This window comes from Haemaphysalis longicornis, unplaced genomic scaffold (assembly GCF_048455015.1).
Source record: "Haemaphysalis longicornis isolate Haplotype H1 unplaced genomic scaffold, Haemaphysalis longicornis Haplotype H1 scaffold_3, whole genome shotgun sequence".
Taxonomy (NCBI): Eukaryota; Metazoa; Arthropoda; class Arachnida; order Ixodida; family Ixodidae; genus Haemaphysalis; species Haemaphysalis longicornis.
In genome coordinates, this window is record NW_027526335.1 from 107985732 (window position 1) to 108010629 (window position 24898).

Below are 24898 nucleotides of genomic sequence, written 5' to 3' on the forward strand. Positions count from 1 at the left end.
AATTTATATTATTGTCATCGGGACAAAACAGTCTTTCTACTGTAGCAAACTTGTATTTTGTTCTCATAGCCCTTGCTTCAAAGCCCCCCGCGTTCCTGTCGTGCAAAACGGGGTAGAAGTACTCCGAGCTGCAAATATGATACGCGGACGCGAGTTCAACCATTCCTTTCCGCGCCGTAGGAGATAGACATCCCGGCAGGTGATTGTTGCTCTTATGTTTGTCCACCTTATCTCAGCGCGACTACGTCACACGGGGGCGATCAGCGGCATCGCTCGCCGCCCGCCCGGTTGCCGTGTGTCTGTCTCCGTAGTCGCGGTGCATGGAACAATGCGCCGCACCGCTCACATTGCGACGCTGCAGTTTTTGGCCCTGACATTGGTTTTAGGTAAGTGGTTCTTATCATAAATTATCGATTATGCGCCCGCGTATCGAGATCATTGTGCAACCGTCACCAACGGTGAGTCGCCGCGCTCGGTAAGTGCGAAACGTTGGGCAATTTCAAGAGGTTCACCGAACGCTTCGTGGCTTGCTCATAGAAGGGCTCATTGGAAGCACACTGAAGGGTGGGTTGCAGCTCTTGTCACATCCATCTTTTCTGTATGGGTGTTATACCTTTTACACCGTTAAAATTATACCGTACACCGTTATAGTGTACAAATGGCGAACGATCCAAACTTCCGTTCTTACTGGGGTGCCTGGGCTCAAACCCGTCCATGGTTTTTGCCAGCGGCCCGCCTCAATGTCTTACTTTGTTATTACTGTGGTATGCCCGGACTCAAATTCGCCCATGGCTTTTGCCAGCGACCCCCCTCAATGTCTCGCCTTATTGGTAACCAGAATAGTTTCCTGCTCTGAATCATTTACGGCGAACTCCGTGCGTGGGGGCTCGGCATGTATCTGGGACTAAAGCAAGCAATAAATTTAGAACCCTTACACTACTGTGAATAAGGAACACCAGCGAAGCTATATCTGCGGATATCTCTATTGAGTTCTGTATGGTCTTACTATTTTGATCGATAGAGGCACCTACACACAACTTCCCGAGAAATAATTCTAAATTTGCTCACATAATGTTTCGGGATAGTTTAGATAAAACAAGAGCTACAGTTTTTGCAACCGTACTCCCTCCGTGGACGGCCATGTATTGAGAGCAGACGATAACGCTGTAACGTTTACAACTTTACTGCGAACTGTGGCAAGTAAATCAAACTCCGCGTAATGACGGAGTCGTCCTATTCGTAAATTTCAGCATAATGTTTTCCAATATACCTATATTAGATTGAGAGCTAGAGGGTATTTTATGCTAGCTCTGGAGCGAAGACGAGTAATTCTTTGTCGAAGCAACCCGATAGACGAACACAAGTTTGCCGGAACCTAGTGAAAGACAGCTTCGCTGTAAAAACAAGATAATGAGCCAGATAAATGTTTCCATGCGATAAGAACTTTGAGGAACACGAAAAACAAAGGGTGCAACGGGTTCAGCAACCACAGCCGTTTCCTTGTTTAACATCCGCTTGTCTTCGTACTGTTTGCTTCGTGCATCATGCTGCAAGTTTTTTTTGTTCTCCACTGAACTAAGTTTAGTTGTTCACTGCGCCAACTGTAAAGCTACGCCCGCATGAAAGTAGCCACTGACTACAACCTAATGCATCCCCAAAGCAGGCAAACAACTTCATATGACTTGACGAGCGCCACCACGCCGCTACTAAGTTCATCCCGGATATAAATTCAAATGGTGGTCTTTTAACTATCACGGAAGAGATTACATCTGAATTTGAAAATTATTGTAAGAAACTATTCAATGGTGCCTCTGATCCCATTGTTAGTAACCTTTTGGACATTTTATCTCCCTAGTAGAGCCATTGACAGATGACTACTGTTCCATTATAAGTGGCCCTATTACGCTAGAAGAGATAGAATAGATAGAAGAGATAGAGGCCGAAGTCGATCAACTTCCAGTCTCCAAAATCCTTGGCCCCGATGGACCGCCCGGAGAGTTTTATAGGGCCTTTAATCTCTTTTACGTCCAATTCTTTTTGGAGTTTTTGAATGCTGTCTGGATGTTAATTCTCTTCCGCCGTCACTCGCGAACAGCCATACAGTGCTAATTCCCAAAAGCGAAGACCGTGAAAAATTGCGATCTATGGATAGCTGCACAACAATCACTCTTACGAATGTTGATTACAAAATTTTCGCTAAGATATTATCTAATCGTCTGCAGTTTGCCATGTCCATGCTGAATGGCCAGCATCAAGCGCGTGGACTACGCGAATGGTCAATACAGACCAATTTACACATTGCTCGAACAGCCCTTCAGTTCTGTAAAGATTCCTATGAGTAGCTCGCGTTCCTGTAGATAGATCTTTCAAACGCGTTTGATCGTGTTTTCCCGTTCATTCGTGTTTTCTTTGTTACTGCGGGCCAACGTTGGTTCGATAATTTTCAAGGGAATACGTCTCTGTTATAGTAACTGCTCTACGCGCCGAATTGTTAATGGTTCAAAGCCCGCGCCTATACATTCGTCAGTTAAAGCGAAGTTACCCGCTATCACCTTCACTTTTGGCACTCTACTTAGAGCCTTTATGTCGCAGTGTGCTCCAATTTAATAGCATTCGGGGTTTTAATATGCTCGGAACCGAATTAAGCTACTGGTGTATACGCTGAAGGCTTGGCCTTTTTCTGTAGTGACAAACCAAGTATTGATAAAGTTATTTCTACGACAATCGTATTGGGGTTAGTTCCTAGTGCTAAAGTCAACCTTTTGAATAGCTCTTCACATTGGTTTGTCTCATGGGCACTCACACTAACCGAGTATGCTGGCATCCAGTGGTCCTGTGTGCCACCTAAATATCTCGGCATTCCGCTGGACTTCGCTATTGGCGGGGGCGAACAGAGGCCCTTCACAGTTATTCAAAGGATTTAGTTCCGCATAACCTGTCAATTTTTGGAAGGGTCCACGCATGTAACATGTTCTTGGCATCAAAATTTGTTTATATAATGCAAATTCTTCATTGCGCTCCGAGTCACATACAGCGGTTCCATCGGGTTTTCGCAACATTTGTGTGGTGGTCTACCATAGACCGGTCTGCGCTGGCGGGCTGGGCTTAACTCATCTCTTTGTAAGGCAAATAGTTGCACGGTTTTTCTTTTTGGGGACTCCACCCAACCTTTTTTCGCGATTTTTTGCAAGTTACTAACCTCGCCGATATTTTGCGTAATCTTGTCTCTGATATCATCCTTTTCGCCCAGACGTTGTTTGTGGGGATTATGTATTAAGTGTACACTTCAATACGTTTTTTGTTGGTTCGTTTTTTCCCAGATTATATGTTCACTAGGTCTCGTGCTAAACTCTACAAGGACCTAATTTTCATACTTTTCCCAGCGCCACTGTGTAGAACTATTCATTCTGAGTTGTCTGGACAAGGTGTGCTAATACGTGTCCATAAAATTCCGCGTTCTACCTCAGCAAAAACGTTATTCTTCGAACTGCACAGCGAAAATTGGCCTGTTAAGACATGGCTGCACAACGGGGACTAATTTGTGTCTTCTGTAAACTGTCGCCTATGTGGTGCATGGGAAACTATTGAGCGCTGCTTCATAAATTGTAAGGATGCCATACAATTGCAGAGCTTGAGGAACACGCGAATGGTGGATAGGCACGCTGAGCTTGTGGTTTCTTCCAGATCACACTGCTGCCAAATGATTATTAATCTTAAAGATATATACGACCAAAATTATTCTAGCCGTGACTGGTGTCCCCTGCTTATTAGTTGTTCACTGTTGCTTCCGTTTTAAACCAAATGTGCGGAATTGTTCATTTGGTATATTTTTGTTTTTCATCTTCTAATAAACTGATTTGTATGCGCACATTTTTAAATATGTGATGTAAATATCATTTCCTACATTGGCATGTATTGCACTAAATACTATGTGGAAAGCAAAAAAAAAAACCGTTGTGGTGTCAAGCCTCCGTCATAGCTTCCTGTTCGTGATGCCGGCGGTTCGCGACCGGCTCTTGCTTCCTTTATTAAAGCGAAGCTTAAGTGTTCGCACTATCGCCTGTAACGCGAATGCGTCCTGCAGGAAAGCCAACTTCCTCTGACGGTGGTGATCATTGTGGGCTTCAGTGTAGCAACATTAAAACGTTTCCCTGAGAAGCTTGGCGACAGCTCCGTTGCGCCCCTTCCGCTAAAGGCTGATGTGCAGCAGAGGAAGGAGGTGGCGCAGGCGTGCCACAGCGCGACGCAAATAGGCATAACGTCATGTTGCAAGATGATAATCGACAGCCGTTACCCACAGGCTAACGTAGGATGAGAATGGCGTCGCTCTGCGCCGTAAGGCTATTAGTCACAAGAAGTTAGGCCTGACTCCCCATTTTGAGTTGAGGACATTAGGCCTTTTTTTTTTTACATTGAAGTTTTAATTGGAATTTTCATAGCTTAGGTTATTTCTCGGAGTTTTAAAGTATTTTTTTTCTGTTCGTTGGGATATGGTAGATTCGTTTACGTTACGTTACGTTAAGGGAGGGCAAAGTAGTGTCAGACGCGACATTTTTTCGTCAGAACGCCGGTGGACGTCGTTGTAGTGGAGTGCTTATAGTACCGTCGCACGACACTTTAGACGCAGCCTTGATTTTGCGGAGTCGATGGAGATTGCACGGATTTTTCTGAAATCTTGAATTCAGTAAGGACGAAGAATATTAGACAGAATCAAGCATCCCAGTTAAAAAGCCTGCTAGTTTGTCTTGCTTGCGTCTTGCAACTACAGGCGCCACTCACTTCGGGAGCTTCTGCTAGTAGTGACAGTCTTGATGATTTCCAACATTTTTCAAAAGTAGTAACTATCCCATACTCGCAAGCTTTCATTGCCATAAACTCGACGGTATGCTGCTTTGATATAATGACTATTATAACGTTCACTGGCGCTGGTTGGCCCTGGCTACCTGCGCGCCATAAAACTACACAAACACGCACAGAAAGACGGTCTCCCTATATACATTTCTTGAAACATCGCGTTTCGTGCGCTCCTTAATGCTGCACAAATTACGGCCTTCCTTTCTTTGATGGTTAACTCTGTCTCATTTATCTTGGAGTTCCATCCCTCGGTAACACGGAGCGGCGTCGTGCACCACTTGTTTTCCAGTTTTTTGGACACTATTCACAGGAGCTTCTTACGTGCGGTCTCGATGGTCAGTTTGGTTCGTAAGGTTGACTTCACAAATGCATTAAACCCAATGTATAACTTTTCATAACACTACATAAGAGTTCTTAAATCTGCCGTGAAGACAAAATTAGAAAGGCTACTTCGTCCCGATAACAATGATGCGAATTTTATCGTGAAAACTTCGAACAAATAATGGAGACGTTCAAGAAAACATGCGAAGCAATGGCAACTCCTTAGCCACTTTCCGGAAACTTTGTGACGTCACAGAATGTGGTTGTGTGATTGGCGGCCACTGAACTAACCCATCGCTAAGACACATGACTGGACGATTGTAGTGGTGCCTCTAGTTCGGTTTGATCGCATCACTTTCATCCTAACGTGTAGTTACCATCATCATCATCAGCCTACTCAGGTCCGCTGCAGGAAGAAGACCTTTAATATTGACCTACAACCGCTCCTGTTCTGCGGTTCTCGAGTCCACAGTTTACCCCCGAATGTCTTTATTTAAATTAAATAATAACAATTTCATCCCTCCGTCGGGTTAATGGTCTTCCCCTATTTCTGAGCCCATGTCTTGGTATCCACTCTGTTACCCTAATTGTCCACCGGTTGTCGGTTCGCCTTACTCCATGGCCAGCCCAAGTCCATTTCATTTTCTTTATCTGAACTACGATATCGTCAAGTGTACTTTGTTTTCTGATCCAGGCAGCTTGTTTCCCGTCCCTGAGTGTTACTCTTAACATCATTCGTTCCATGGCCCGTTGAGCCGACCTATGTTTGCTTCCTAGTTCTTTAGTAAGGTGTCAAGAAGTAACCTATGACAGTTAGAGTACGCTTCTAAGCAACGTACCCTAACCCTGCATACGAACCCGAAACATTGAAACTAGCAAAGGCGAATCAGTTACGCGCTGAGTAAGTGACTTGGTGACTTGTCAAACGTAACCGGCTTTAAGTTATTGTGCAAAGCATACTGACATTTTACTAACAGCGCCTACAGGACATGACTGTTCTTAAACATCTTGAATTAGCGCACACTGGACACGCACACAAGCAGGGAATAGAGAAACCAGAAGAACCGGCACCAAGTGTGGCTACTCTGACACTGCGTTTTAAGAAAACAGTACGTGGCCAGACTACTGTACGAGGTCGCTTTTCTGTCACTAGCGCAAAAAAGATACAAAATCACACAATAAGAAGGCTATGACTAGGAGCGCTTGATTTGGTTCCATTCTTACGTGTAATCGTATTTTTGGCACTACAATTCATCACGCTCATTTGGCGATTTTAAAGTGGCCATGAAGCAAAATAAAAGATTGGTCTGTTTGAAATAACTAGATATGGTGGCTCACTCAGCTCCATTCCAGTCACAAAAGACGTTTTTTAACTAAAAAAAGAAAGAAATATGGAAAAGCTTTCAAATTTCCCGCTACAGTGAGGTGTTATGCGCAGGAGTGACGTCGTATGAGCCAGTACTACAGACATAATTAACAGTGCGCTAACTGCACTAGTTCAAAGTGTTAGCTACACTAATTAAATTCGAGTTACTCAAATTTTTGCATCGATTGTTTAAAACAAGTATCGCTTGTTTAGCCTGATCACAGTAGCCGCGACTCGAGAGTTGCGGCTATTGTGATCGTGTCGCGGCTATTGTGATCAAGTCCAACAAGCGATACAGGTTAAAAATAGTACAGGCCTATGCGGCAACAACCAGCTATGACGATGAAGACGTAGACAGCTACTATGAGGACTACGAATCAGCAATCAACTTTGGTAAAGAGCTCGTAAACAACTGAGAGTAGGCTGATGGGTCTGTAATCTTTGAGGTCCTTGGGATGAATCAGATCCGTATGTCATCACCAGCAGTAACCACTGGTTGTAGATTTTTCTTCTGAGTGACAGAGGTAGCTTACTTTTCATTATTTGTGGGTGCTTGCCGAGTGCTCCCCAACCCATACTTTATCTGCGCTGGATTTCTCTCTCGTGGTTGGGATCAGCACTACATCCGAGGTAGTTATATTCTTTTACTTCTTCTGGCGTTCCGTTTCTTGAGCTGAAGAGGGCGTAATTGAATGCCTGTTCCTCATTAATTCAGGTTTATTCACATGTGTTTTTAACCCCACGGCAGTGCTATGTGGACATCGTTCCTCAAGCATTGCTTGCATGTGTTCTGGCGTCTCACTCAGCAGTACTATGTCGTCCGCAAACCTCAAATGGCTCAAGGATTCCCCGTTTATCCCTAATCTTATGTTTCCCCACTCAAAAATTCTAAATACCCCTTCCAGACAAGCTGCGAATAGTTGGCGAGACGGTATCTCCCTCCCTTTCGGATCAGAAATTTATCGCTTTGCTTGTGGAGAGTTATCCTGACCGTGCATATAGGTCTTCTAGAAGTCTTATGTGGGTCTCCTCTATTCCCTGGTCTTTTAGGGCTTTACGGCAGCGGTGAGGACATAATAAAACGCTTTCTCATAATCTATTAATGTCATGTAAATGGGTTTAGTGTACTCAGCGGATTTTTCTATCACTTGATTGGCGACATGGATGTGATGTATGGTTGAGTACCCTTTCCGAAACCCGGCCTGCTCTCTGGGCTGTTGGGAATCTAGGCTGCAACCTGCGCGGATAACCATAACTTTGGTAAAGAGCTCGTAAACAACTGAGAGTAGGCTGATGGGTCTGTAATCTTTGAGGTCCTTGGGATGAATCAGAATAATTATGGCGTTCTTCTAGGCTGTGAAAACTTTTTGAGTCGTCAAGCATTCCGAAAATAATATAGCAAGCTTTTCTAGTCAAATTTCTCCTCCCTCCTTCAAAAGACCCGGGGTTATGCCGTTGCCATCTGCAGCTTTTCCTATTTTGATGCCATTGAGAGCCTTTCCTACTTCCTCTTTAGTTACTAGTGGGACATCGCAAGTTGAGCTCGCGCTCTCAGTATAGTTTCCCCTCGTCTGACGTCGCTGGCATACAGCCTGGTTTAGAATCGTTCTCCTACCTTTATTATTTCGTCCAAGTTGTGCGTAATGTTACCCTGCTCGTCTTTGAGTGCATACATCCTGTCTTTGCCGACAGCTAGCTTTGTCTTAGTTGCTTTCAAGCCGCCCCCCCCCCTACTGCAGCGTTTCCTCGATCACTGCCATGTTATATGCACGGTTGTCGTTTGTTTCACTACTGTTAATCAGTTTCGACAGCTCGGCTAATTCAATCTGATTCGCCGTACTTGACATTTGCATGTTATTACGTTTGGAATTAGTTCCCTCGTTTTCCTATCTTTCCAGCCTGTTCCCTACATGTTGCTTCTCGCACAAGTGCTGCTGATTCACAGAGTGCCGATGTTAGGTTGTCATTTAGCCCGTCTACAATGACCTCATTTTGCTCGTTTAGAAGCGCGAATTTGTTTTGGAGAGTTATTCTAAACTCCTGCGATCTGCCTGTGACTTACTGCATGCGGGTTTTCTTAGTTTTTATTAGTTTCCTTCCTTTTCTTTTAGCTTGCATCTAAGCATCCTATGATCGCGGCTCCGAATCTTACTTAGCACCTCTACGTCTTTCACAATACCTTGGCTGTCGCTTAAAATTAAGTCAATCTCGTTTTGTGTTCCCCCATCGGTACTTTTCCATGTCCAGTTCCAGTTCTTTCGTTTGTACAAGAATGCGTTCATCAACCTCACGCTATTTGTCCCTGCAAACCCACCAGTGTATCTCCTCGAGTGTTGCCATTGTCTACTCCGAAGTTTCCCACTTACATTTATCCCATTTCTGTCTTACCGACCTTTGTTAAAATCTCCGAGCACAATCGTGAACTGTGCTGTTGCCTTCTTCATTGCTGATTCGAAGTCCTCATAGCAGCTGTCTACGTCTTCATCGTCATAGCTGGTTGTTGCCGCATAGGCCTGTACTATCTTTAACCTGTATCGCTTGTTGAACTTGATCACAATAGCCGCGACTCGATCACAATAGCCGCGACTCTCGAGTCGCGGCTACTGTGATCAGGCTAAACAAGCGATACTTGTTTTAAACAATCGATGCAAAAATGTGAGTAACTCGAATTGAATTAGCGTAGCTAACACTTTGAATTAGCGCAGTTAGCGCACTGTTAATTATGTCTTTAGTACTGGCTCATATGACGTCACTCCTGCCCATAACACCTCACTGTAGCGGGAAATTTGAAAGCTTTTCCATATTTCTTTCCTTTTTTAGTTAAAAAACGTCTTTCGTGACTGGAATGGAGCTGAGTGAGCCACCATAATCTAGTTCTTTCAAACAGAACAATCTTTTATTTTGTCTTCATGGCCGCTTTAAAATCGCCAAATGAGCGTGATGAATTGTAGTGCCAAAAAGACGATAACACGTAAGAAGGGGACCAAATCAAGCGCTCCTAGTCGTAGCCTTCTTATTGTGTGATTTTGTATCTTTTTTGCACTATTGACAGAAAAGCCACCTCGTACAGCAGTCTGGCCACGTACTGTTTTCTTAAAACGCTGTGTCAGAGTAGCCACACTTGGTGCCGGTTCTTCTGGTTTGTCTATTCCCTGCTTGTGTGCGTGTCTAGTGTGCGCTAATTCAAGATGTTCAAGAACAGTCACGTCCTGTAGGCGCTGTTAGTAAAATTTCAGTATGCTTTGCACAATAACTTAAAGCCGGTTACGTTTGACAAGTCAGCAAGTCACCAACTCAGCGCGTAACTGATTCGCCTTTGCTAGTTTCAATGTTTCGGGTTCGTATGCAGGGTTGGGGTACGTTGCTTAGAAGCGTACTCTAATTGTCATCGGTTACTTCTTAAAGCTAGCACAGCGGCTATTAAGATACCATGCCGGAGAAAAGGCATCGGCGGATAACAATCTGCGAACTAAAGGGCACGACGTGGCCCTATACATGAGCATCACCATCGCCTTCGATTTATTTATTCAGATACCCTAAAGGCTCCGGAAGGCATTACATAGGGGGGGGGGGGGGTTACGATGTGTTGGATATGTTTTAATTCAAGAACAAAAACAGTCAAGATAGGGCTTAATTGTAACAGGAGAAGGCAGAAAAACGAAAAAAAGTAAATGGAAAAAGAAATACAAAACAAGCGCCCATAGTACATGGTTCATGGGTCTGATCATTTCAGCTATCTATACGTAAAAATCGCTTCAAATTGCTTACAAACAAATCGTGATTATGAATTGTGGTAATATCTGCTGGTAATCGATTCCAATGAAAGATGGCCAAGAACAACGGGGATTTACGAAAAAGATTTGTACCGGCAAACAAGGGGAGGACTTTCAAAGGGTGATGTAGACGTGGAAAAATGCGATGGGCAGGTTTGATATGCGATGCAGCAAATGACGAAGCACTGTAATAAAGCCGGTGGAAGTGAGATAGTAATGCTATTATTCTTCGTTTTTCGAGGGAGGGCAGCAGTAGAGATTCTTTAATGGCAGTTATGCTAGATGTTCGGGAATAGTTCTTAGTAATGAAACGTGCCGCTTTATTTTGCAAGGCCTCCAGTCTCTTTGTTAAGTATGTCTGGTTTGCGTTCTAAAAAAATAGACGCGTATTCAAGATTGGATCGAACTAATGTATTATAAGCTAAAAGTTTAGTTGACTGACTAGCTAAATACAAGTTTCGTTTGATGAAACCGAGTGTTTTACTTGCCTTGGAAATTATAGCATCAATATGTTTATTCCACGTAAGGTTCGACAACAAATAGACACCCAGATATTTTAGCGTAGAAACGTTTTCGATCACTGTGTTATTAATAGAATACGAATTTAGGTGCATGTTAGTAGACCTGGTAAATGTCATAGCTTTTGTTTTGGAAGCATTAATTTGCATTTGCCAATCCTCGCACCAGTTAACAATATTATCCAGGTCGGTCTGTAAAGCATTAGAATCTTCATAGCTGTTAATTTTTCTGTAAATTACGCAATCGTCGGCGAATAACCGAACATTAGAACTTAAGTTATTGCTTACGTCATTAATGCAAACGAAGAATAAAATTGGTCCTAGTACAGAGCCCTGAGGCATTTCTGATTTGACTTCTGTTAAGGGGGAATTGTGATCATTCACTGAAACGTATTGATAGCGCTTGGTTAAAAATGTTGCAATCCAATTGAGAAGGCTGCTGTTTATGTTAAGCCGGGCAAGTTTTATCATTACGCGTTTATGAGGCACTTTATCAAATGCTTTTGCAAAGTCGATGAATATGGCATCAATTTGGGATGAGTCATGAACGGCCTGATGTAGGTCGGTAACAAGCTCAAATAATTGGGTTTCGCACGAACGCCCTCGAAGAAATCCATGCTGATGAATATAAAAAAGTTGTGCTTTGTAAGATATGTCATAACGGCTGATGACATGATATGCTCTAGAATTTTGCATGGTACGCTTGTTAAGGAGATGGATCTATAATTTGAAAGTTCTGATCGGTTGCCGGGTTTAAAAACGGGAATGACGCGTGTGATTTTCCAGTCATCTGGTATGATACCAGATTTTAGTATTGATTTTTATTTTAGTATTTGTCTTTAGTATTAAATTGATTCTAGTATTTGTCTGACGTGTACGTTTTAATACCGACCTTTTATGGTAATAACTTTCGTTTGGCGCTATTTTCCTTAGCTGGCCTTGCGCCAGAAAAATCCAGCAATCATCATAAAGGGCGCGAGGCAGTCTGGAAACGAGTTTTGTTTGGGGGGAATGCAATGCAATGTCACAGAATTATGTACAAACTGTACGAGAGCTTGCCAGAAGCTAGCACGCTAACATTGGACAATTACGTCAGAGAATTTCACAAAGCATTGCAGCAAACGGCAAAAGCACAATTGTGCCACTTGAATACATAATCAAACGTTGCTCAGATGAGCATCAAATAAAAAAATATCTATCAGTTTCGAGATTTAACCATATATGCCAGCTGTAAGATTTAAGCCATCGAGATTTAACCATAAACGTAAAAGCAAGTAAGAGCATTTCACAGGCAGCCCTGTATCGGCAGAACATTTTTTCGTCTTTAAATGTAACTGATTAGGAGTGGGGCTCGGTGGGGGAAAGCGGCCTCTTTCCATATACGACTTTATATAGCCGTCGATTAAGGATAATGCATTGATTGATTGATTGATTGATTGATTGATTGATTGATTGATTGATTGATTGATTGATTGATTGATGGATGGATTTATTGATTGTAGGGTTTAACGCGCCTACGCAACGCAGGTGATGAGGTGCGCCTTAGTGGAGGGCTCCGGATTAATTTTGACGACCTGTGGTTCTTTAACGTGCACTGAAATCTCGTACACACGGGCATTTCTGCTTTTAGCCTCCATCTTAAAAGCGACCGCCGCGGCCGGTAATCGAACCCGCGACCTCGTGCTCAGCAGCGCAACGCCTTAGCCACTGAGCCACCGCGGCAGGTACTAATGCATTCCATTTCCCTCGATCTCTGATGTGACGAAAATCGTTGTACACGTGCTATTGTGAACTGATGCATAGTTTATATAATGTTGCCCTGCTCGTTTGATGGACAGAAGCAGTGGCTGTGCGCATTCGCATTTAGTTTTCGTAGGCATGGCCCAGAGTGTTGCTACTTCGTACTTTTGTACAGTATAAGTAGTAGTAAAGGCTTTTTTATTGCTAGAGGTGGGCCATTGTTCGATTAACCTTCCGATTAATCGATTGATGTTCTACTCGCTATTACTTTTGTAGTCAGTTAATGGGTTGAAGTCCACTCGAGCCAAGCGCCAACGACGATCCGTGTCCCTTGGAAGGGTGGCATGCGCAGAAATGCCTCATTTCTGGAATTAACGCCAAAATGCTGCTGTGCGTCCTGCTGACCTCAACGCAATCTTTAATCCCATTTACTTCCTGTCCTCAACGCGAACGAACGTGTGCTCAGCACAGCAGGGACGACTGTCAACAAAAAAAGAAACTCCCGGCTGCCGGAAATTGTGAACGAACTTCTTGGGCTCCGCAACTGGCCGGGTTACCATTGATCGCATAGAATTACCTCTATTCAGCAGCATCGACAATCTTATAGAAACAACCATTAAAATGGTCCCTTGTTAAGTCGTTTCGTTCTGATTAATCGGTTAATTTATCGATTATTCGACTAATCGAACTAACAATTTAAACGACGCCCAGTTCTACTTATTTCACAATATTACAATAATGTATATAATAGTTATAATGGTAGTGAATATTATCAATTTTTATTTTCCCGGCGGCGGCCAAGCAGACCCATCAGTAGTCCCTGGCGCGTATTAAAACGCGATTAAATAATATAATAATGTTATTAATATTATTATTCGTATTATCGCCTTGTGGAATATTATCATAATCCCTACAAGAACCTCTCACCGTTCCCCCTCCAAGGCGCACCCACAAATCCGCCCTTGATGGCGACTAACTGGTCAACATCGGTGTTTGGCGTTGTAAACCCAGACTGAAAATTTTCGTCGAAGCCCGGGCGTACAGCGTGCAGTTTTCTCCCCTTCCACCCGCGCTTAAAACAGCGCGTGCTTAAATGCACGCGCGCAATGGCCAGGCAAGAGTAGGCTCGCGCAGCCCCCACGCGGAGAGCGGCGGAACTGCACGTAGAGGCTGGATTTCATTGTTCTCGCCGCCGTATCAACACAGCGTGCGCCGCCGCTCTAGCCCGGCCGTCTTGATAGGAAGAGTGTATCACCTTGCCGTCACTAGAATGGAATGTTCGTCTTTGATCGCCAATGTTCTATATCTGATTCGATGGTCCTCGAAGGATTAAAGCCGAAAGAAATGCTCGCAGGGCAAACACCGCGGCATTCGATTCGCCGATACGCCCCTGTGCATATCACGTTGCTTACTGCTTCGTCACCGCGTGTGTAATGTTTGAGCTTTTAGCGGAGCACAAGCTCGCTTCAATAAACTTTTGTTCCCGGAAGAAACCTGCGCCGTCCTTGGCTACATGGCAATATATTTCCAGTCCACAGAAAAAGGGACCTCTACAGACTTTGCATTCCGCTCCGTGCAGACTTGCAGGTGCCAGTACTGCCGCCATGCATAGCGGCTGTATACGACGTGTTTTACATGCGCTGCGTGATACCGCGACCATTTCGCTGTGCTATCGCTTATCTGCTTGTGTTTTAAGGAACGCAAACACAGAGCGTCAAAAAAAAAAAAAAAGACGAGGAAGGCAAAGATTACCTGTGCGCTGATACCCTTAACACATACCCCTTTTTTTCTTACAGCTTTAATGCCGCACGGCGGAAGCCGTTGGCACTTGGACATGCTGCGTTCACTTGTGCCTATGTCACAATTTCGTTTTAATATGCTCCGGCTATGCTCCAGCAACAAACACTTCTACCACATCAGACAACATAGATAATGCCTCAGTAGAGTTTTATCTCTTTCGAGGTGTCCTAAAAGACTGGACACTGTTCGTGTACAACCAGCAATGTCGCCGTTATTGGCCTGGCCTTACACCTGCAACGCTAAGTGCTTTCGATGGCCACTTTAGGGAAAATGGCAGCAACAGAGCACAGCAGAGTCTAGACGAGGAATTGCTGAGGCGAGCAGATCACACAGTGTCGCTCTTTGTTGGCGATTGCAATAGCTTTCAATGTGATTGCAGGCAGGGAGGAAACAGCAAAAGCGTTTATTGGCTCTGCTGCAGCCAAGGGTAACTGAACTACACTGAACAGCTGATTCCAAATGGGGATGCGTAAATGAGTAAGGCGCAAAACCTGCGACTATCGCATCGCTGCGGCAAGGATTGTGTGCAATGATCGAATTATAGGTGAACCGAGCAAGGCGCAAAGCTATTTCATTGCGTTTTTGTAACACGAGACTCGGATGTAACGGGGGTCTAGCACGGAGCCACATTTTCGAACCACTGTTGCCGGGAGAAAATATCTTACATCTTGCGAGTGGCTTTAAGTAACTTTTAATTCTCTTTTTCCTTGTGAACAAGGAAGAACGTCGGAGATGCCGGCGCAGGGAGAACATGCTATAACGGCAATAAAAACTCAAAGCAGGTGCGATTTGTGATTTTCACGGGCGATAGCTGATTTTTGGCGTGGCCGTCGGGATTATTCTCCAGGCCTATAAAAGGTTTGGAAGTTAATTCGCGAGAATATGTCCTTCCCCCTGCTGGATATGTGTAATGGGTGTAGGCATAGGTCTGGGACAGCAATGGCATGCTTTGAATGCGAAAGCCTCAATCTCGAAAATCTGGCGTTCGGCGTGAACGAGGGGTGGTTCCGAAAACGGCCGTCTACACAAACAGAATCAAAATACAGAGAATAAAGTTGGGCAGTTGTGAATCTGGGATTCGAACCCCGGGGGCTACGGAATGTGAGTTTGTACCACGCATGTCCTACACCACGGTCATCCTGAGACCGCTACACGCAAACACATACTCACACCCAACAAGGCTACATTGTGATATGGTATTTGGGATGATTAGGCGGAGCAATTGCCGGCGCTATGCAAGGCTAAGACCGCCTTATTCAACAATACTTACTACACGTCACGTCACCCATCCTACTACGTACTCACTGAGAAGCGCCAGGCACACTGTACCGTATTGTCTGAGAATGCCAACTAAATCCAGATCTTCCCTCCATCAACCAACGACCCAGGCGAGGAGTGGGAGAGCACGCTGGCCAGCTCCTGGCGGGAAGGGCGAAAACAGCCGGCGGTACTGCAGTAGGATAGAGAGTTGGGCGAGTTGGTAAAGCGACATGGTTGGTTGGATACAGCGCGTTAAAACGGGATCAGGAAGAAAAGACGCGGACAGGACGAGCGCTACCTGGCTATCGCTATCGGACAGGTACCGCTAGCCGGTAGTACCAGTGAAGTCTTGAACATAAGACCACGACCACAAATGTGCTCACTTCAAGTCTGATCAAAATTTCTCTCTCTCTCTCTCTCTCTCTCTCTCTCTCTATATATATATATATATATATATATATATATATATATATATATATATATATATATATATATATATATATATATATATATATATATATATATATACATACATATATATATCCCTCTATCTCTCTCTCTCTCTTTCTCACTCGTCTACACCACGGCTATCTTTGGTTGTAACTAACCAAAGGTGAACAGTGAAGTCGTTGGAACCTTCGACCTACAAAGGTGTGTTGGGGACGTGTATTCAGGCCTACGGGAGTAATTTGAGCATGATGATTACAGAAATAGCAAGGCTTGTATACGCTAGTAGCGGTTATGTCGGGCTAACAAGGACTAAGAAGAAAACAGGTAATAAGAAAACGACGAATGGGGAAAAATCGCAACGGTGGTAATGAGAGGACACAACCAATGCAGCAAGATAGAGATTCATGAAGGTAATTCGAAAGGCAATTAGAAATGGGGTCGTAGTGATTTGTTGGGTTCCTGGACACAGTGGCATTCTGAGCAACGAAATCACTGACCAGAATGCTGCTGTGGCCTCGCTCCGGAGTGGGGTTGCCCTGCACGGGCACCTTGAGCAATCTTGGTGACGGTACTGGCGATACCGCGGACCCCGAGCCCCCAAACATAAGCTGGATCCAACCGTGGCGATGTGTTTATAGGTGGAGGGTTAGAAACCACGAACGGTGGCCGTCGGAGCCCAGGTCAAGCTCCGGCGGATGGGCTCCCTGTCTGTTCACCAGGCAAGGAGCTCCGGGACCTCTTTGACTACCAGGGTAAGGTCAAAGAAGAAAGTACCCCCGTCTCCCTGCTGTTATACTATGCTATATGGCATTTTCAACCCCCCCTCACCCCCCCAAACGTGATCGGTCCCTGAAAAGGGGCCGCACCGAAGTTTCATGCCCACCTCTTCCAACAACTGTCTTTTCAACAACTGCGAATAACTATGCTCGTTTCCTTGTGATAGAGTCAGCTGACTCAGCAAGACCTGTCGCTTCCCTGTCTGTATTCCTGGTTTCAAAATTCCTGCAAAACACAATAGGTGGAAGTATCAAGCTAAAAAGCTTAGGACGGGAGAAATCCTAATAGAACTCCATGCCGAACAACAAGCCCGCACTCTTCTTGAAAAAACCCGCATCCATGATCTGGACATCAGGATCACACCCCACCGGAGCCTCAACAGCTCCCAGGGTGTGATTTCTGAGGCAGATCTTCTTACGGAAACAGATGCCGACCGGCTTGAAGGTTTAAAGGATCAGGGCGTCACAGCTGTGCGCCGCATCACGATGCGCAGGGATGATAACATAATCAATACGAAACATATTATCCTGACCTTTAACCGATCCTCACTTCCTGAACATATCAACGCAGGCTTCATTCGATGCTCCATTCGTCCTTACATTCCGAACCCGCGCCGTTGCTTCAAGTGCCAGCGGTTCGGGCACAGTACAGCCTCTTGCCGCGGCAAAACAACGTGTGCGAAATGCGCCGCGCAGGACCACCCCGCCGACAACTGTAATTATGACATCCTCACTTGTGCAAACTGCAGGGGCCCACATGCGGCCTACTCCAGCAAATGCGAAAAGTTCCAAATAGAAAAGAAAATAATCAATCTCAAGGTAACAGAAAACATCACCTTCCCGGAGGCGCGGAAGAGGTTCGCCTCTTTCCCTCTGGGGAGGTACGCCGACGCAGCTCGTCGGGGGGCGGAGCGGCGTCTGGTTTCCACAGGGACCCAGTTCAGCGAGTCTGACCTGGTCCCTCCCCCGCCCCCTCCCCCTGGGTTGCCACTGGCAGCCCAACCCACCACCACGCCGCTTGCTGAGGCAGCAGCGGTTGTGATGGCAACCTCTTCTGTCGGGACCGGTGCCACTCCTGTCCCTGCCTCCCCGTCCTCCAGTGCGTTCGAGAGTGCCATGGACACCACGGGCACCGCACCGGCTTCCACCGCCACCGCACCGCCCGTGCCACTTCTGGTGCCCCCGACACCTGCGGCGGTGGCGGGTCAAACGAAGGGCGCCCGAAGGGGGGCCAAGTCCGGGGGGCCCGGTTCGACGGGCACACCCAGGACATCGGACGATGAAATGGACGTCGTGCCGTTCTTGCCGGAGGTGCACCGCAAGGAACGCGTCCCGACGCCAAAGCCTCCCGACAAGCCAAAAAAGGCGAGAGTCACAGCCCCGAAAGACGACACATAAACACACACACTCCAGTAGCTCTCACACTAAATAATGGGAAGAGAAAACATAATTCAATGAAACTTTAGAGGCCTTCTTAAAAATCTTGACGATGTATACGAAATACTGCATGCTAATCAGCCAAGTGTAATGTGTGTTCAGGAAACACATTTGAATTCCAAGCCCACAAATTTCTTGAATAGTTACATGGTCTTCAGAAAGGACAGGGATGGCTGCACACACTCTTCTGGCGGTGTGGCCATAATTGCCCGGAAATCCTTAGCCTGCCACCCTGTCACTCTGAACACTGTCCTTGAGGCTGTAGCAATACGCACAATAATTTTTAATAGGTTGATAACGGTATACTCCATATATATTCCTCCTGATCTTGCACTTTTGAGCTCTGACTTCGAGGCGATGGTTGACCAACTGCCCGAACCATACATTCTAACAGGCGACCTTAATGCTCACAATTCTCTTTGGGGCTCTTCTCGGACGGATGCCCGGGGTCGCCTGATAGAGAGGTTTCTTACATCCTCTGGAGCATGCCTTTTCAACAATAAACAGCCTACATATCATAACATAGGACACAACACATACTCATGTCTTGACTTGGCTATTGGCTCTGCAGTTCTCTTTCCTCTTCTCGAGTGGGGTGTGGGAACTGACCCATATGGCAGTGACCACTTCCCCACCTCACTTACACATATAGGTAAAGGCCCAAGCAGTTCATCTTCCCATAATAGGTTGAATGAAGCACGAGCTAACAGGAACACATTTACAGAGACATCGAAACTACACTACACAACTATAAGACACCTACACGTAGAAGAAGCCACACAACTCCTCACGGCGCACATCCTCGACGCCGCCGAAAAGTCCATTCCCCACGCCTCTGGTGCCCCGCGCAACCAGCGGAGGCCGTGGTGGAATGAGGACTGTAGGCGGGCGCGAGAGGCCCAGAACAAGGCGTGGGGTATCCTTCGTCGGTACCCCACGTCGGGAAACCTCCTCTTGCTCAAACGGGCCAAGGCATTAGGAAAACGTGTGCGTCGTGAGGCAAAACGAGAGAGTTGGCGCACATTCATAACATCAATAAACTCCTACACAGACACACGGAAAGTATGGACAAGAATACGCAAACTGAAGGCACAGCAAACACACAGCCTGCCTCTGGTCGGCACAACAGGGGACACACTCGAAGACCAGGCTGACACCCTCGCACAACACTTCCAACACGTGTCCAGTTCAACACACTACACAAACACTTTCATGAAACACAAACAAACGGCCGAAAAGAAGCCTATACGCCTCGAGCTTCGCGATCGCTGCGCCGCCTGCCGCCGCTTCTCCGCGGCGTTGACGGGATGTGCGCTGCGTGGCTGATAGGAGCTCGTGCAGTGTTTTGGTTCTGTTTCGCTTCTTTTCGCCTTTCCGCGCCCTAAAGAAAACTTGTTATGGTGACGTCTATAAGCAAAGAGTGCGTTTATGTCACTTAAAAAGCAGCTGCGTCTTCGTAGAGCACGCGATCGCCTGCAAGAGCTACCCGGGGACGCGGTTCTGCGCGCATCGTCGCCGCTCTTCCGGGCGTCGGCGACGGTAGCAGCATATCACCCCTGTCACCTCCAAATACGTCAGACACAAATGAATTCTACTGTCGCCTAATTTAGACCTGATACTGGCACAATGAGAGGTTGGCTTCATTTTGCAGCGTGGACAATGAATGCGGCTTCGTTTCGAATATATACGCCGCAGAAAAATATATTTCGGGGATGTGATTACCCAATCCCGGACAATAACTTAAGAATATAAACTATGAGAAAATGTTAAGTATATTCCAAGCCTGTACATCGTTAAATATGTGCCCACACACGCCATATAGCAAGAACCAAGGCAAGTTAATGAAACCACAGAAAAATAAATGCTGTGCAAGTGCGGAAGAAAATAATAGATCTAAGGGAAATGAAAGAAAAAATACAGTGCAGCTTCTGACATGCTAAAGACGTTCCTCGAAACTTGAGCCTGGTAGGGCTCACCAGACCTACTATACGCGAAATGCACTGCTATTTCGAGAGACATAGGGGGGGGGGGGGAGGAGGGGGACGCTGTGTACAAACGCGGAGCGGAATCAAGCTGAACGTTTTAGTAATCACACACACAAATCTCGCGTTCACTGTCGTTCTGTTTTCCGACTTCAACGAACAGCTGATCGTTCGGCGGACGCATTTTTGGAAGTATATAGGGTAGGCAGTTCAGAAGCGACGACAGGAGTCGTTGGAAGAGTGTGGTATGTGATAAGGCCCTCTGATTTCAGTTTATCCTTTATTCTGCAGGCTCCCTGTGCCATATGACGATGTTGTTTACTCGCGTACGCGAATTATATTCTAAGCCCGTCTCCGCGCTGCTCGCGAAGGATATGTGTAGCAGTTGAATGTTTACGGGCGCTCACCTCACCTCACCTCACGTTTGTTGTGTGCTGATCCCCGAGTATAATTCTGCATTATCCATCGTATTTTCGTTGCATATTCCCGAAATTTACCCAGACTGGCTTGTAAATGGTGGTGATCAATATCTGAGGTATATTATTGGCAAAAGTAACTGGCGTGCTTTCAGGTATGAGTGTTCCACTGAATATGTAAGCGCACAAAACTGATTTACATCGTAGTGTATACCCGTAGCATGAACATCTGAGGAACCGGTGGTTACGGAGACACTGCTAGTAAATTCAGGGTAGTGTAACTACAACCGGGTCCATGGTACGCCGGTTCCGCGACGCTGGCCTGTGACACACGCCTGGCGCTTATACAGACCGAATATACCACACAAAGATCGCGTCAGAAACATTTACGCTCTCGTAAACACACTCCAGTTGCGAACAGAGTGACTGCTACACTTAACCATGGATTTCCAACGCCCGCAAACGCTAAATCTCAGTCGTGAACATGCCGCAAAAGCAGCGGCGGCAGTGGGGAGCGGGACGGAGACTCCCGCGCCTGCTTTCGAAACGGGCCGCTAGGGGGATTTCAGTGGCGCCCCTACAGGCCGCGCTCGAGGCGTATACTATATAACAATGGGTCAACATCTTCTTATAACTCAGTTTTCACTGCATGAGCTGTGGGCTGCTTTGAGCACGTGTAAACCCTCAGCTCCAGGCCCAGACAACATCACAGACACAATGATACAACACCTGCACGCAGACACTCTTCTAACACTCCTACACCTATATAACAAGATATGGCTTTCGGGGCACATTCCAAACTCTTGGAAGGAGGCTATAGTTGTGGCTTTCCTAAAGGAGGGAAAGGACCCGTCGTCCCCCTCAAGTTACCGTCCTCTTGCCCTGACGAGCTAACTGTGCAAGCTCTTCGAGAAGATGGTAAATCGCAGGCTCGTGTACTTCCTTGAGTACAACGGTCTTCTCGAGAGCAGCCAGGCAGGCTTCAGGGTGGGGCGATCGACGAACGATCAACTGGTAGCTCTTGACGCGTACATCAAGGATGCCTTCGCGCATAAGCAGTATTGTTTAACTGTGTTTTTCGACCTTGAGGAGGCATACGACACCGCTTGGCGTTATGGGATCTTTAGTGACCTCAAGTCATTCGGTGTTTCGGGTAACATGTTGAACGCTCTTGTTAGTTATTTGTCAGACAAAACGTTTCGAGTAAGAGTCGGTGGTGCACTCTCAGAGGTTCACGTGCAAGAAAATGGCGTGCCACAAGGTGGTGTGTTGAGCTGCACTCTCTTCATAGTAAAAATGAACTCTCTAGGTAAGGCACTGCCACCTACAGTCTCTTATTCCATGTATGCAGATGACGTCCAGATATCCTATAAATCATGCAATATGTCTATCTGCGAACGTCAAGTCCAGCTTGGTGTAAAGAAACGTGCCGGCTGGGCAGACAAGAATGGTTTTAAATTGAATCCTGTGTAAAGCTCCTGCGTTGTGTTCTCCAGGAAGCGCGGGGTCCATCCGGACTCAGACATTCATCTTAATGGCGTGTCGCTTCCTGTGAACAAGGAGCACAAGTTCTTAGGTGTTGTGTTTGACCACAAACTCACATTCATTCCCCACATCAAGGAACTTAAAAATAAATGTCTCAAAACAATGAATATACTTAAGGTTCTCTCCCACCAATCGTATGGTTCCGACAAAGAACTCCTACTACGGCTCTATACTGCTTTGGTTGGGTCTCGTTTAGACTATGGCAGTGTGGTATATGGGTCGGCGACTAAAACAGCGTTGCCAATGCTTGACCCAGTGCTACACTTGGGGCTACGGCTTGCGTCGGGTGCTTTTCGCACTAGCCCTGTCGAGAGTCTGTATGTCGAATGTAATAAGTGGAGCCTTGAGAACCAACGGACGTACATGGACTTAATTTATGCTTTTAAAATTTCATCGCTGAATAACCATCCTTTTTATCCTGTCTTTAACGACACATCCACATCTGTGCTTTTTGTAAATCGCCCATCCGTTCCTCTGCCCTTTTCACTTAGAGTGAAAGAGCGAGCCTCGGATCTCAGTGCTTCGTTTTTAGACGTGTACAGGTCATCCTTTTCTAACAGTTTACCGCCTTGGCAAGTTCGCCCGGTGTCGTGCGACCTTTCTTTTATGAGACTTGACAACAATCGTGTACCATGAGCTGCAATACTGCAGCACTTTCTGTCTTTGCAGTTTAAATACACATGTGCAGAATTTAATAGTGACGCTTCTAAAACCTCCACTATGGTGTCGTTCGCTGCTCATGGTCCAAATTTCAATGCAGCCAGATCCATGAGCGCGCACACAACAATTTTTTCAGCAGAAGCGTATGGAATTTTACTGATTATACGACACATCCTTGAAAATCAAATTCCCAATTCCGTCATCTATACAGATTCTTTGAGTGTTGTTCGCGCACTGTCGTCGCACAAGCCCCCCAAAAACCACATAGTTAATCTTGTATTCAACACTATCATGTCCGTGTATGCACAAAAGCATGAGCTGGTCCTCTGCTGGGTCCCAGGACACGCAGGGATCGCTGGGAACGAGTTGGCAGACGAGAGGGCCGCTGCTCCTGCACTCAGGAACACTGTAGCCATTACAACGATACCCTACGCAGACCTCAAGCCACACATAAGGCAACACCTGCGCAGAACATGGCAAACACACTGGGACGAACAGACAACCAACTACATGTAATAAAGCCACACTTGGGACGGTACACAGCTGACTCACACAACAAACACACGGAAGTCGCCTTGGGTAGGCTGCGGATTGGGCACACCCATGCGACGCACTCGTATCTGCTGACGGGATCTTCTAGACCCCAGTGCAGCAGGTGCGGAGAGGCCCTATCCGTAGTGCACATACTAATCACATGCAAGGCACTTCACACAACACGACACAAACACTTCAGAGAACTCTACAGACAACATATACCCCCACATCCATCGTTTTTTCTAGGTGACGATGCCATTGTTTCTGTGAAACGTGTATTTGAGTATTTGTCAGACGTCAAGTTTTTAAACCTCATTTCCTATCACGCATCATGAAATGTGGCCCTATACACCAGCCATGCTCATTGTCGTTTGTGATTTCACTTTTGTTTTTACTGACTTTACTTAGTGTTTAAGGTTTCACCCCTCATATATGACTATTGTTTTGGCGCTCTTTGCCCCAGTTGGCCTTGCGCCATAAACGTCCAACCATGATCATCATCATCATAATCGGAGTGGGGTTGACATCCAATATGTCTCGTATCAGGACCTGAAGCCTTTTATGCGGAAAGCACTGCAGAAATGCTGGCAGGAACAACGGGATGGATAAGCTCACAATAAATTGCACGCAATTAAACCACAGCTAGGCAGATACTATACAGACAAGCAAAGCAGATTCATTGATATATACATATGCGGACTCAGAATAGGAAACGCTACACACTCTCATCTACTGACTGGAACACAACCGCCAATCTGCGACAACTGTGGAAGACGGTTGTCCGCCCCCCACGTCCTTTTTGAGTGTGCTGGCGGTGAGGAAGTAAGACGGAGGCACTTTCCTGAGCTATGTAATTACAATATTCCATTCAGAGCCGTAACCAAGGGGGCTAGAAGGTTCTGACTCCCACCGCCGAGGTATTTCTGGCTTCAACATTTTATGACCTTCTACTATATGTCACCGATACGCATGCCTCATATGCGAAAATTAGCCTACATAAACTTTCAACATGGCCTCCGTTGTGCCCGTAACCACCCCCCTTCCAGAAAAAGATTTTTTTTGGGGGGTACGGCCCTGATTCCACTACACCCCTCACTGTTTTTATCCGACCAAGCCATGTTTTCATGCAATCGCCTATCTCCATGACAAGTCATCTAATATCGAGCGTAACCTCATACCCCATCGGGAGCAAAGGCTGTACTGAAGACTCCCTTGTGCGAATCAGGCCCTCACTGTTCTTGTCTGAACAAGGGACATGTGTCAAAAACACCGTGATGCCATTCACGCTTTACCATTGTTATTTTCAGCTCACATTGGGATTATCTTCACGCTTTAGATCCAGGGCCCTTTGCACCCATATATTACCAGTTGTAATGCACTTTACCCGCATACCATTACTTTCTCTTTCTTTTACACACACACTGACGGACCATACAGAATAGACATGGCGCTCTTCGGTCACAGGC

The 24898-nt window shown here is 46.0% G+C and overlaps 1 protein-coding gene across 1 annotated transcript in view; it reads left to right on the forward strand.

Moving 5' to 3' along the window:
* The first annotated feature begins 228 nt into the window (after positions 1–228).
* The window catches only part of LOC144175005 (uncharacterized), a 44985-nt gene continuing 20315 nt past the window's right edge, over positions 229–24898 (forward strand). The window contains exon 1 of the mRNA XM_077704009.1: positions 229–386. Coding sequence (XP_077560135.1) covers positions 329–386 — 58 coding nt within the window. The 5' untranslated portion in view covers positions 229–328. The remainder of the gene's footprint in view (positions 387–24898) is intronic.